This window comes from Lemur catta, chromosome 3, assembly GCF_020740605.2.
Source record: "Lemur catta isolate mLemCat1 chromosome 3, mLemCat1.pri, whole genome shotgun sequence".
NCBI classification, from domain to species: Eukaryota; Metazoa; Chordata; class Mammalia; order Primates; family Lemuridae; genus Lemur; species Lemur catta.
The window spans coordinates 49,524,940-49,540,615 of record NC_059130.1 but is presented as its reverse complement, the minus strand read 5'-3'; the positions used below and the strand labels follow the sequence as shown (position 1 = coordinate 49,540,615).

Sequence of the window (15,676 nt, the reverse complement as noted above, 5' to 3'; positions counted from 1 at the left end):
TAGATGGAATTTTAATTATAAATTGGCTTTCTTATTTCCTCCCAAATAAGGACACCACCGAAAGTTTGTGCAATTTTATTCTATAAACATGTAGCATTGTGCTAAGTGCTTGAAAACTCAAGTATAAATAAGACACCATCTTTCTTTCAAAGTGTTCATAATGAGCTACAGCAATGGACGAGAAGACATGTAAGTAAAAGATAATGTAATATTATACTTGCAATATTGGTTATATGAACAATAGGTTACAGCAAAACAGAAAGGAGTGATTCAGATTTGACTTTCCTGGAGGGAGAGAAATAAGGTCACAGATGGCTTCATAAAGGAATTAATATTTATTAATAAGACAGATCTTAAAATAAAATAGTGATTGATCAATATATTCACTCAGCAAGTCAGCTACCATGCTGTTGCTCCTACATGGTAGACATTGTGTCAGGCACTGATGCACAGTGTGTGATCTAGGCCCTCGAGAAGCTTATAACCCAGGCATGTTTTGCCAAGCCAAGAAGGCACAGAGGTTGCTCACCTGCCTACCTCACTCCTTCTATTCTGGTTTCTTTCCATCTCATTTTACTCAACTAGATTCATACACAAAAAGGGACTTTAAGTTCAAAGGTTGTTTCTTTCTTTTTACATTGTTTTCATTTCTTATGTAATGAAAACAGTAATGGCGTGATTAAGTCAAGTGACTACTAATTCTTTATATTACCACTGAGCTGTTTTCTTACATTGTTGATTTATTCATTCATTCATTCACTTATTCAACCAACATTTATTAAGCCCTTACTGTGTTATCAGTACATGTCCAAAGAATTGGGATACAAAGATGAGTAAGAAAGTGAGCTTACTGTCTAGTAGAGGAAACAGACATGTAAAAATTCAAATGCTGTGTGATACTTGTTGCAACTGAGGTTCAAAAAGAGAAAGAAATTAATTCTAGTGCTGAGGTTAGGGAATGGCTCAAAGAGCAAGTGATGCTTGAGAATTGGAAGGCCATTCCAGATGTAGGGCACAGCATGTGAGAATGCACGCAGACCCCAGTGATCAATAATTTTGGCTTCTGCTGTTTCCCTTTCAAGACTCTTGCTTAGGCGTTCCGCTCTCATCTCTAGCACAGAACAGTAAAGACATTTCCTTCCATGCTTTTCCAATTGCAAAATTTGCTGTTCAAATATTGGAGTGTCCAATTTCTTTCACATTTCTCAAACAAGTAATCTCAACATAATTCTTATTTTCCAGACTGAAAAAATGCCAAATACTAATATTTTATTTTCTAATATCACTAAAGTATATACTTTGTCTCCAACTTTATAAAAGAATTTCTGGACAAAGTTATATTTTCATTTACGTATTCTTCCCAATACCTTATTAAAAATTCCTGGAACCAGATGTATCATTCAGAATTGTTTTTTTGGATCTTAGAAAAGTCAAATGGTACATATACCTTATTTTACCAAACACTCCCACCTCTGGCCCCAGCAAGGCATGGGGCAGCAACCTGGAATCAAACATATTAGTTTCTCTGTAGTAAACATTTAAATATTCTCTTACAGGAATAAATAAAGATCATAAATAACCTCATATCAGTTCAGGCCAGGTTTCCTGCCAAATGAGTTATGTGAAATGATTTGATTTCAGCACTTTTTGGGTTTCAGAATTGTTAACGAGGGACTGTGGAACTGTGATTATTTTCATTGTACAGCTTTAGAAACAGGTTTACAGAGATTAAGTAACTTGCCCAAGTTGCCTAGCTAGTAAGTAATGAAACATCATATAAACCTAGTAGTCTTACTCTCAACTCTGCTAGTCCTATACCACTTATACTGCTATCCTATACTCAGCTTCCTCATTGGGTATTTTCATCCCTGGCCATTCAGAACCCAGTGCGATGCTTCTCTGGCTTCCTCTCTTGCCTCTCTTTCTGATTCATTTCTCTTCTAGCTCACAATCATTTATTGCTAGCTTTCTCCATCAAGAGAAGCCTGTGTTCTGCTCATTGCTAAACTTTCTAATCTCTAACTTTTCATTTGTTATCTCTTTTTCATTCCTTTTGGCAATGCAGATCTTTGGATCTGTCCCTCAGAACTGTGATGTTAAAAAGCAGATTCCTGGAGCACCTCTGACTCACCGAATCAGGATAGATGGATGGGACCTGGGAACCCACATTTCTCACAGGCATCCTGTGTCGTTTTTAAGCACCAACAGTTTGAGATCAACAGCTCTGTGGTGTGACAAAGCTGATGATTGCTCTTCCCAGAGATTTGCTCTCCTCTTGCAGGCACAGATTTAAATGACTTGCACCATAAGACTACAAACACCCAACTTCCTGCCCTTTGAAAGGAGTCACCTAAAGAAACATTGCTTAGGGAGTTTAATCAATTAATAAGTGAGGTGAGCAATAGGAGAATATATTAACTATTTTTTAGTTACTTGAGAGATAACATGACTTACTTGGCCAAATCCTTGTTTCCATAGCCAAAGTTTCATTTTCTCTCCATCATCTAACACTGCACTGTAATTAGTTTCTTCTAAACATCTCCTTTAATTTATTCTAGCCTGACCTACTAGTGAAAGATAAAGTAGAGCACTAATTGTACTTTCCAAACAAATTTTTTCTGCCTAAAGAAACCAGCTACTTTTGGAGTGTCTTTCTAAAAAAGGTCTACGTCTCTCATTTTCCCTATTGTATGAAAACACTGTAAGGAGCAGCAGACTATTCTTTAGCTAACAAAAGCACAATATGAGTTGTTTCCAAAGACATACACACACACACACACCAGCAACACTAAGAAGGAACAATTAGGAAGCCACCTGTACCCTGGATCCAGGGCACTTTGATTCACTATTAAAGATATTAATCTAAGGGGATATTCACCTATTGTTTTAGTCATGTCAGCCTTCACTGGAGAATCCAGAAGCACAAGTCTATTACCAGACCATCTGCTTGTTCCCCAACTTAGTGTTGAGAAATAAATCACTAATATAATCACATAGGCAAAATCTTTTTTTCTTTTTTAAAAACAAGTGATAATGCTGAAATTACACTTATGATTTTGATGAAGGCTAGGCTTAACAAAATAAAGTCTGAATCTAGATTCAAACTATTAGCAAAGCAATGTTCACTTATGTCATTGACACAAGTGTCCCCATCATTATTCATCTTCTATTTGAATTTATAAGTTTTGAAATGAGTGTGAAAGTCCTTTAAAGACAAAACATTATGGTGCAAGCAATGTGGTTACTTACATTTCAGCTTACATGGCAACCACCCAAGTTTGAGACAATGGTTTTGTAGATGGTCATAAACTATCATGTCAGAAACAATTTCCTTGAGATAGTGACATTGAATGAGTGTAAAGTCATTTGTAAATTTTTTTAAATTTATAAACAACCTTAGGATATTGATGGTCATTGACAAAGGCAAGAACACTCACTGTCTAAATACTGCAGACTCAGTTTATGATAATATGATTAGTTACACTAATAATGCCGCTTAGACACTGTACTGCTAATTACAATATTATAAATATTAATGTCACAGCCTTTCTGTTTGATTGCCATTCATGGAGTCATTCATCATGATATTTTCCTGGAACCCACATTATAAGATTTTATTTCTTTCCTCCTTTTCATTTTCATTACTGGACTTGCAGTCATATGCATTATTCTTCAAGAAGGCTTTATTTTGGGCTGTTAGGAGAGGGACAGTGATATTTTCTACTAAAACTAGCCAAATATAAATCAGTTATATGATGTTTCTCTTATTATTTCTGAGTCCCTAACCCAGTCGTCCAAGGCAGGATACCCAGGGTTTTTGTTTTCCATTCTTTTTCATGTGACCTATTTCAAGTTAAGATTCATTTGAATTATTAAATGCTTCCCTAAAGAATCTTTTTATACTGCCTCTCTCTTTTTTTTTAAAGTTAATTATTGATGTAGTGACAAGCTGAAAAGACTAAGAATTATAATTTTTTCCTCCCCTCATTCAGGGCTCAAGAAATGTCTTCTGACAATGGTTGTCTATTTAGAATAATACAAAGGAAATACAAAGGCGAAATGCTGAATGTTGTTTTAGAAAAGAGTTGCTAAAATCACTGTATTATACAAAATGTAAATGTAGTGTATATTTCTCAAAAAATAGCAGTTAGTGAGAAAGTTGGGACATAACCTTTTGAGCCCAGGTTTAACCACACAGCAGAAGCGGTTACAAAAGATACTGATTAGATTTTAATTTTAAAAACTTTATCATATTATTCAGGACTCTAGTGATTTGATTGTCTTGAAAATAGAAAGGTAATGTTATAATTTCCAGAGCTTGTTAAAGAATAAAGAAATCTCCAGCCTCCCACTGGAAAGAATGCCAGTCATCACCATAGTAAGCAAGAATTTGGAGGCACTTTACACTACAAACTTCAATCTTTTTCTTTCATGTGACCTTGTGTTATATTGGTTTTATAAAACGGTAACTCACAGGCCCATCATATAGCTGTAATCAAGCCTCCTTCAGAATGACTCTACTGCAGAAATCACATCCAACAGGCACTGTGCTTTCCTCTGTTAGTGAGAACGTGGGGAGGCAAACAAGATCTGAAACAGAAAATGACCGAGGCGGAATTCTCAAGGATAACACAGGAGAGGTGGGCACGTACCTTTCCCATGAGTTCAGGAATACGTGGAACTGGTTTCCCTTTCTGGTGACTCACAGTAGCTGGACTCTGCCCATCCCAGTCTTGGAGTTCTTCAATGCTTTTCAGATAAAGCAGGGCTTTGAGGCCAGTACAGTAGTCTTCAATCAGAGTGAAATCCTGATTCTGAATAGCACTGCAAACCTAGGAAAGATGAAGCAACCAACCAAATGTCAACCAAGAGCTACTTCTCCAAATGCATTCACTTTTCTTTGATTCAACAAACATTTATTTTACATGTTAGGCATTGTTCAAGGCATGGACAGATCGATTGCTGCCTGGGGATGTGGGTAGTGGGGCGGGGGGATCGCAAAGGGACATGGAAACTTTCCAGGACAATGAATATTTTCATATACTTGCTGATTTCACAGGTAAAAACACATTTCAAAACTTACTAAGTTGTACACTTTAATTATGTGCAGTTGCTTGTATGTCAGATATACCTCAGTATAGCTGTTAAAAATGAAAACAAATAGGTTGAATTTTCAGAGTCAAATTTGGCACACTGTAAGACAAGACATTTAACTCCCTCCTTTTCCCTCTACTGGGTGTGCTGCCGGCAGGTAGTTCTCATACCTGAGGCTAGAGTGGCCTCATTCACTGAACTCAACTGCCATTTGCCTCTGTGGCAGCTAATAAAGAAAAATCATGTCATACATGAATGAAAATGAAGGAAATTAAAAGAATAAATAAGATTCTATTTTAAAGACTCTTGAAACCTTCTGGGTCTTTGATTAAATATATTTTATTATAATCCTTGTGCCTAGCTTGCTATCTGACACCTAGTCATTGCTAGGTTGGTTGAGAGAATTTATTGAAAACAAAGAGGTTTCAGAATGAGGAATGGGATAGAGAGAGAGACCAGGTAGAAAAAATTTACCTCTAGGAGTTTTCAGCAAGAAGTCGTAGTGATTCCATGATGTGTATATAAAAGAATGACAAGTGTGAAATTCTGGGAATGTCGGCACTTTAAAGGAAGGCTAAGGAAGAAGACCATGAAGGACACTAGGCAGAAGAGGTCCGAGAGAGTTAAGTCAAGTGCTGCAGAAAGATCAGTGACATCAGAGCTGAAAAGTTACCACTGGACTTAGCAATCAGAAAGATACCAGCTTACGCTTGCATTTATAGGGGAGATGCTCAGCAACAGAAGCCAGTTTTAGGTTTTTGTCTGTTTGTTTGTTTTTTGTTTTTGTGGTGAGTTGAGGAATGCATGAGGAATGAAGAACTGAAGATATGGAGAAAAGATGGCTCTTATAAGAAGTTTGGGTTTTGTATGAGTGACAAGAGCAAGGGGTATAGGTTACAGGGTTTTGTATTTTATTTTTAAAAGAATGAAAATAATTATATTTTAGGGGGATGTAGTCATTTTACATTTCATAACAGTACAGAATGACTTTTGTGTATTAAATTTCTGTCAAAATTGGCTGAATGATGATGTGATGAGAATAAAATGATGCAATATCTGAAAATGATGTGAGCTTTTCTTATGGGCCAGGCACTCTGTTAAGTACTTTTTAATATATTATATCATTTAGTCCTGAAAATAACCTGAAGTGGTAGGTTTAATTTTTAGCCCTATTTTACAAATGAGGAAAGTGAGTCTTAGGGAAGTTAAATGACTTGCTCCAGGCCACATAGTTAGAAAGCAGTGGCACTAGAATTCATGACCACACTATCTGATGTGACCTAGATATAGACATCAATAGAATTAAAACTGTTTTAATGTCACTACAATTATCTTTTTCTCCAACCATTCCATGAACCAAACACATACTTTTTAAAAAATTTGATCAATTTATCTTCAACCCAAATATAGCTATTGTTTTTAAAAATCCATACCACTGCATAAAAATTGTCAGTGTTTTTACTATAACTTACCTTCTTACTTGTACAGTACGAGTAAGAATAATAACAAACCAAAACCAAAAAGCAGAAACAAAAGCCCTTCATGTCCTACTTTGAGGTACCGTATGTTACCACAATGTAGGAAGGCGCATGGAATAACTACTAAATAGGAACAAAATCATTTTCTGAGAAGCCGATTTACATTACATACAAAAATCTGTTTCTCAAGAGGAACAATCTGAACATTCATTAGGCCTGTTATAACTTTCTTAGAGTTGATTTTTTTCATAACAATTATAAAGAACATCATTATAATTTTCTCCACAGGTTTTTGTTTTTTTTAAACTATAAAAGTCAACTGATGCTTTACTTAATCCTCTTTGTTCAGTCTGAGATCCTATTTTTTTGTAGTGTATGCTTATGGGTATACTTTTATTATAGTCTTAAAATAGTTCACCACATGAACATTAGAAATCAGATTTTGAAAATCACATAATTGTCATGTACATTATGAGATGTTCATGACTATTGTAAAAACCTGCTGCTAAAAGGAATCTAGAAATACTTCGCAACGTACAAACAGTAGTCATCCCTGACTTTTCCAATGAGAGGACACAAAAGCTACTCATTCTCTTAATCCACAAACATGGCACAGTTTGTATATGATAGACTCAGGCAAGGGGTAGAGTGATGACAATGTAGACTTGGTATCTTTTAACTATGGAAGAACATAGTGGCGCCCAAAGCTAAGAAGTCTCCCTCTTTCCACCCCTCCTAGACTCTTTAACCTACAGCCTTAGTATTCCACATAATTGGGAGCTATACTGAGTGTGTGAAGGGGACATAAAACCTTAAGAGGGAAGAGAGGAAAGGGACTACAAGACAGCAAATGAGCATGGCCTGGATGGTGTGCAATGCTGGGAACCCTGGAATCCACCAAAAGACACAGATGCTGAAGGGGGCCACTTCAGATATACTTAATCATATGGCAAATGTCACATTATTCATGTACCTTTCCAAAGTGAGTAGTTTAATTTCTACTTTCTGATAAGATTCCATCTGTTAATTTTCCTGATAGAATTTCTGATAGTGGGAAATTTGTACATTGATATTTTCTTAGAAAATTTTTAACATACATACAAACCATCTGGGGGATCTTTTTAAAATGCAGAGTCTGATTCTGTAGGTTTAAAGTGGGAGCCTGGAGTGGAACTCTGCACTGTCACAAGCTTCCAGGTGATGTTGATGCTGCTGGACCACTCTTAGAATAGCGAAGTTTTAAGCACTCATAGGGGTGAATCTCATCTTAACCTGAATTGCTGACTGCAAAGTAAATTTCTTCTAAACAAATAATTTCTTCTTATTTTTTTCTATTACATTATATTAACATTTTCATGGGCCTTTAAATGAAGAACTACTTATAATAAGTCACATTTGGAGAAACAAGAATAATTTTCTGATTAAATAGTAATAAGATTAAAAATAAATCTTAGGAAGTAAGTACACCACTGGGAACAGAGCTTCATCCACGGATTTGATCTCAGAAAATGGAATTGCTCAGAAAGACGCCTTGTTGTTGCCTACCCTTTACACTCCATTGAGGGCTTTATCTCCATCTCAAAGGCAAATGGCTCCTTTTAAAACTCCAAACATGTAGCTGCTATGCCTAAATGGGTGTATTTTATATGACATCTCTTAATTGTTTGTTTAACAGCTCTGATTAGGACTCTTAATAGCTGTTAACATGTTTGCTTAGTATAATTTGTAAGATCTTTATGGTGAAGGCTGGTTTATCTTTCTTCACAGCAGGGCATCAGGTGCCATTATAAGGATCATTGCCACCATTAATTATTTCTATAAGTGTAAATATCCCTATAGTGAACTATTTTAAATAGAGGCCCCTAGATTCTCAGCAGGACCAGCCCTGTGCAGGAGCTGAGTAGGTGGTGTGCCCTAAAGCTCCCATTGCACCAAATAGTTTCCTCCGGGGGTCTGACACAGTGCCCTGAATTTTTACTGTAGATGCAGGCACATTTAAGTGAAGCTTGTCTGTGCAAAGTGACTGTACAAATACATGGGAGGTGAGAGAGTTGTGGGGGCTATTCCTTTCTCATGAAATGAGATTAACCAGATTAATTGTAAATTACCTATTTGTAGAGATTTACATCTTAAAACTCTCCTTTACATACATTATTTTTTTCAATACTCAGAATAAGCCTGACTTAAACAGGAGAAAGGGCAATATTCTTACTTTAAAAATGAAAAAAAAAAAAAAAAAAAACAGCTGAGACTTGAAGTACTATTTCTTAAAGTCAAAATCTAGTGGTTTTTATGGCATATCAAGTTAAGTAAGAGGTTGAGCATGCACACAGAAGCTGGGCAGAATTGGGTTTAAACCACATCTTAGCTGTGTAATCATGAGCAACTTTCTCCACTTAAAAGTGGAGATTAAATACTTAGCACATAGGAAACTAAAAAACATACTTTAGTGCTTAAAAATAGTAGCTCGTATTTTAGTGGTACCAAAAATAAATTTCATAATATGAATAAATCATTAGGGCATGAATTAAGCAGGATATAATTTTTAAATCTAATACTTTTTTGGTCTAAGGTTTCAAAAGAAGGTCATAGACATTATTTTTATTTGTATTAGGCAATGATTCAAAAAAAAAAAAAAAAAAGCTTTAGTCTTCTTGCTGGAAAACTCATGTCTGAGACCCAGTTCTGTCATTCAGCAGTTCTGTGAACTAGGGCTAGTCATTTAGCATCTTGAGTCCCCTCTCCCCACTCCCAATCTGAAAAAGGTAGATGATGACAATAATATCTTATTTTATATCATGAAGGTGGAAGTGCTGTGGAAATTGTAAAACTCAGAAAGAATGGTACTAAACTTCATTAGTATTATCAGGTAATCTACAATTAAAAGTGTCTAGCAGAGGTCAAAATGGAAAGTTTTGTCTGTAGAAAAAAACCAACAAACAATAAATTCCTTTGAAATTTAAAAGATAATTTACCAGGAAGTTATCAAATAAAACTTAAATTAGATTAAAAATACTGATTCTAGGTAAATAATTTGGTAAAGAAGAGCTCTATAAAAGCAGAACATTCTGGGACTGGCAGGTGTTTTTGTGTAATAGAGCAGCACATTTTTCAAATGATATTTTAAAACGTGGTAAAGTTTTAAAATAGAGATCAGATGAACCTATGACCTTTTTCATTTATTAACAAACTATTCTAGGTGGACAAACTGTACTACAGGTCTTAGAAATATGTGCCTCCAGGCTATATGCAAGTAAAATATATATTTACAATTTAAATCTAAAGTAGTTTCATAGTTCCTGTAAATTTATTAGTAAAACGAATACTGGAGAGTAACTACATTTAAGCAAAAATGGAAATTCTTCTGTAATAGTTATCACATTCCAAATAACACTAATAATGGAGTCCTACGTAGCTGGAAGGGGTTCAACAAACTTCCCATGAGTGTGGTCCATATATGAAATACTGAATAAGAAGGATAATCCATCCAATTATTAAAGATTTCTCAGAAAAAATGATTTTGTGATCTGTCTTTGCTAATCTATTTTGATAAAGGATTAAACTGTTTAGACTATGTAAAAACATTTGCAATATTTTATATCAAGCTCTGTAGTTTTTAAAGCATGCTGTCAAAAAGTCAGAAATATTTATAGAATTTATAGAAATATTTATATATATTTCAAAGCATGCTGACATATAAGATCAGAGGGAACTTAGACATTTTTTAGAGCAGCCTCCTCATTTCACAGGTTAGGAGTTCAGAAAAGTTAAATGATCTGTCCATGATGCACAGCTAGTTGGAGGCATTGTTGGCATCCCCGCCGGGTCTGAAGCCCTTTCTGCTACAGGACTGCCTTTCAAGGTTCATCTTTCTTCATCCCTACATCAGTCCTGGGAGGAAGACAGAAAAGTGCTATGAACTGCTTAGTAAGTGAGGAAATTGAAACCAAACATTGAATGCCATACCCAAATTCAAAAGATTAGTAAGTGGGAGGGCCAACAGTAAGATTCAACTTCTGATCTTTGTAGAGCTTCTTATCTTTTGTTCTTCTTGTCTTTTCTTATGATTATTTCCATAAATTTCACAGTCTTAAATGTGATGAAAGTCTTACATACATAAACAAGCCTATGTTTATAATTTTCATAAGAAACAAAACTATTTCAAAATTGTTAGTTAATAAGGACAGAAATCCACAGATTTTAAAAATTTAGGATCTTAATATTTGGATGACCCACCTGAAGTTTTACTACTAAAACTGAAAAAGAGACTTCTGCTATTTTCTGATGGAAATGCAGTTTCCAGTTCCATTTGTCCCCACCCTCTAATTAAAAACATTAGAGTTTCCAAAGACATGGAATCAGTAATTCCTCACTGAATTCAGTTCTGACCAGGACCGGCAAACAGATGTATGAAAACTATGCTGTACTATAAAAACTGGTGTACAATACATATAGTTAAAGTAATAATTCAGAATAACAATATTCCCCTATGAGTTTTTGGTACTACGTAAACATGGCATTGCTTACTAGAGTTCATGAATAAAACACCAAAATTATAATTTTATAAAAATATAGGTTAAAATACAGCCCCTGGAGATACACAGCAAATAGGGAACTAGATAGAGATATATTTGTATATTCACGTAAAACCACAAAAAATCTTAGTTGTTCTATCATATTAGTTTCCATTTGTTGGAGCTGTACAACATCAAAGTCATGATGTCCCTATATATTGCATTTAGCAGTAATGTAACGGACTACGTGAAGAAATCAAAGTGAGAGTTTCTAAGTAGTTTCCTGGCAATTGAGACAGCAGGCTCTTTCATCTGCTCTGTAACTGTGGCAGTGCATTGATTTAAACTCCTTCTGAGATCTCAAATGCTTTTATATTCTTAGGTCTCTCAAGCAGCTTTTTTTTTTTTTTCCAAAGTGATAAAATTCTAGCATTCAGCAGAATACCATCTTGTTTCCCCCAAAAGGAGAGGGCTTATTTCAGCTTTGCTACTAAACTGCACAGGATCACTAAGTAAAATAGCTGTCCAAATGTCATCCTATTAAGAAATCTGGCTTTGAGTTCAGTTTTCTATGTTCTGACCATAACAAATTGGATTGGGAAAAAAAGAGCAACAAACAAATAGTCCCACAGATGTTGTTTTTCAAAGGTTCAGCTCAGAAAAAAGCCTAATGTATAAGCACTTCTGCTTATTAAATATTTTCAAAGATGTCTTTTAATTGTCACTCATTGACAAATCCAAATGGCATAGGAGTCATTTATTGTGTCTTATTTTGTATAACATATATTTCATTGCCAATTGCATTACTTATTCTCTTATTTAGCCTCTTAAATTATAGATTCTCAGATAAATTATTCTAAGCACATGAATTTTCCTTTTTCCCCTTCAATCAAGAAGGAATTTTATGGAGCTTGAAAGTCTATTTTTTAGTGTTGGTCTATGGTCATTCTCTATCTAATTAATTTCTTAAGTTCAGCTAAAGACAGACTGAAGAGAATAAAGTGTTTTTAAGGTATTTTGTACTGAGATTTAAATCACATTTTGCCAAACAGAACATAATCATCAATTCTGTAAGTATTTTCACAAAGGCAGCATAAGTGATGGGCCAGTCACTAGACTGCTATTCAGTGTGGGACTGATCTTTGCTGCACTCTGTTGATGCCATAACTTGATTGAAGATGGCCGGGGCAGATTAGCCAAAGAGCTGTTCCCTGCAGGTAAGAGTGTCCCTGCCCCCTTCCTTGTATCTGTCCTTTAAAAAGTGAGCTCCAACTGCATTCAGATCTCAATAAAGACTGGAACCAAGAAATAATAATAAAAAAGAACCATACAAAGACACAGCACCTCTGTCTGCATTTCATGTGACACTAGAGATAAATGGGTGAGCCAGGTACAACACTAGGGCCAGAGAATGGTGACTGCCATCCGGACTCTTCAAAGATAGTATTGTTGATGGACTTGCTTCTCCAAGGACAGGACTACAAGACTAAAAAGATTGTGGTAACAACTGGGACTCTTCTACACACCAGTATCCTATGCAGCCCATTCTTTGGTTGAGAGCTGTGGCTGCAGTTTGAGGAAGCTTGGCCACTGTGCTTCAGAAACAGTAGGATTTTTTCCACTAAAATAATTTCTTTCCATCCTGGGCTTTGGTGCAGCATCAGTTACCACAGTAATTTTCAATTCTTCTGCAGTATCCCAGGTGGTGGTGCAAGGGGCTGCACACAGCATTGTGCATCTCAGCACCTCGCACCATAAAAGTGGGACAAGAAAAGGAAACTCAACATCCAAGCCATAGCTGTCAGATGACTAAAATCCTTAATTTTAGGCATTCTTTCTTCTCTAACAGAGTCAACACAGCTGGAAAAACTTGATTTATCACATTTACTAAAATGCCAGATAGAGTTTGGATCACAGAAGGAGAGTAAGTCATAATACCTAGAGAGGAAACGTCTATAGGAAAAATTAACCCTTGGGATTATTTTTCTGGACCTGGAAGATGAATAAAGGCACATGGTCACTCAACAACTAAGTAGACATTCAATGTTCCAAGAAAAGAGAACAACTGGCCTACAATGACAAAAATTTGTTAACATGAAAATAGTATCTCAAATAACACTGTCTGCCTAACTCAAAGGACTCATGATTCAGTAACTGCGTTGAGGGTTAATATATTGGTGATAAGAACACAAATTTGTGAGCAGTAGTATGTGGCAGCTGTTATCAGTAAGTCAACAATTTTGACTGAGTTGTCAATATTTCTGAGACCCAAAAGTTAAAGTTTAGCTAATTAAGAGTGAATGATCTATTTAAGAATTAAGTGCTACAGAAAAAACTTTACCAATGAACTTTACCAATATTCAAGTTAATACATTATAAACACAATGCATACCTATGGAGGGCCAGAGAAGCAAATCAACAGGGTTTGTATTTTTTAAAAAGAGTTTTTTAAAAACTATTGAAGACATTTAAATTTCTTCAGTAGACAGATGGAAAATACAAAGCTCACAAACTTTGTGATTTTTGTGGGGGAAAAAAAGCTAGGGAAATAAATTGTGTGCTAGTTTTTTATTTGGTTGTTTTAATGAAGACCTAAGAACCTAAAAATAAAATTCCTGATCTTCAGCTTCAAAAGATGGATCTGCTGGAACATGGTTACAGGTAAATGAACACAATGTCCAAAGAAGTAGTTTTATTTGTGCATTTCTCACTTAAAAGGGCACATATTTTATGATTTATGAGTATGACAACCTGAAAAAAGATTACAGACACCAGTAAAAGTTCTAGGTTGAGGGATTTAGGGGGATGCTTAGAGGTGTCTGTATAATTTAATATCCAAACTGTGACACCTGATAGTCAACAGGGAAACAATGAAAATACTAGGACAATTGGCATAAACTGGGATTGTCCTAGACCAAACTAGGATCTATGGTTCTCTTACTTAGAAGGTTTTTTCCATCTTTATAGTGGAAGGATATTTTCACTTCTTCTCATGGAATGCATTCTAAAATGCTGTCATTTTTTGGTTTAACATTCTGGTCTTTCAGATACTTATGCAGGCCTCAGAGTATTACCATTGAATCGAATTCACAGGGCTTTTATTGCTTAAGTGGGGATTTGGAGCCTTGGAGACCTCACCTGATCCAGATAACCCTACATTTACAGAGTCCCCTTGGCCTCCAGTTTTTTTTTTTAATAATTAATAGACTTTGCTTTTTAGTACAGTTTTAGATTTACAGAATAATTGGGCAGATAGTACATAGAGTTCCACATACCCACACCAAACCCCCAATGTCTGCAGTTTCCTCATTATTATTATTTTTTATTTTTTTTATTTTAAAGTATTACGGGGGTACAAATGTTTTTGGTTACATGGATTGCTTTGTGATGCTCAAGTCAGGGTTAAAAGTGTACCCGTCACAATCTTGCATTAGTATGGTATATTTGTTACAGTTAAAGAACCAATATATTGATACGTTATTGTTAACTAAAGTTCATAATTTACATTAAGGTTCACTCTTTGTATTGTACTATTCTATGGTTTTTGATAAATGAACAATGGCGCATCCATCATTACAGTTTTATACAGAATAGCTTCACTGTCCTAAAAATCCCCTGTGCCCCACCTGTTTATCCCTCCTTCCCACCCTTCCCCATCCCTTGGCAACCACTGATCTATGGTCTGTCTCCATAGCTTTGCCTTCTCCAGAATGTCATAAAATTGGACTCACATGATATTTAGCCTTTTCAGACTGACTTCTTTCACTTAGCAATATGCATTTAAGGTTCATCCAAGTCTTTCTGTAGCTTAATAGTTCACTTCATTTTATTGCTGAATAAAAAATCCATTTTATGGACATATCACAATTTGTTTACCCATTCACCTATTAAAGGATTACCATAGCTTTCTACAATTTTATTATACATTTTTTAAAAATCATTTTTAAATATAGCCAAAATAATATTTTCACAGTTAATAAAATAAATAATTACTTAGTGTCACCTAATGTCCACAGTCTAATTTCCCTAATTGCCTCAAAATATTTTTATACCTAGTTTATCCAAGCCCAGATACAATCCAGGACTGCATGTTGCATCTGGTTGCTTTGTCCCTCAAGTCTAGCACAGCCCTTTTTCATTGCATGAGTCTGTAGTTGTAGAAATCCTAGAGCTGGGGCCTGGTTTCTTTGCCACAGTGTCCTTTACTTTTTTCCTCTATCCCTCGCACCTTCCGTAAACTTGTACTCACCATGAATCTCGCTGAACTCTCACACAATGTGGTTCTACCAGAATTCTGTGCTCATGAGGCATCTCAAACTCTTTATGAGAATGGGCGGGCAGGGAATGATGATGCCCATGTACATGCTCCACTGTCCCACTAGACTTCAGTTTAGCCATTTATTATAAGGGGTATAACTCAGGAACAGCCAAACGGAGGAAATGCACAGGACAAGGTATAAGGGAGAGGTGTGGAGTTCTGTGCCTTCTCTAGACACTCCTTCAAGGGTCTAACGGTCTAGAAAAAACTAAAGTGGCATAGGAAGAGCAAGGAGGCGTCCAAAATCCTAACCTTGTGAGCTGGATAAAACA

General features: G+C 35.6%; 1 protein-coding gene across 1 annotated transcript in view; it reads right to left on the bottom strand.

Annotated features, from left to right (window-relative positions):
- The window catches only part of DPYD (dihydropyrimidine dehydrogenase), a 797,518-nt gene that overhangs the window by 105,579 nt on the left and 676,263 nt on the right, over positions 1-15,676 (bottom strand). The window contains exon 20 of the mRNA XM_045547470.1: positions 4,653-4,832. Coding sequence (XP_045403426.1) covers positions 4,653-4,832 — 180 coding nt within the window. The remainder of the gene's footprint in view (positions 1-4,652; positions 4,833-15,676) is intronic.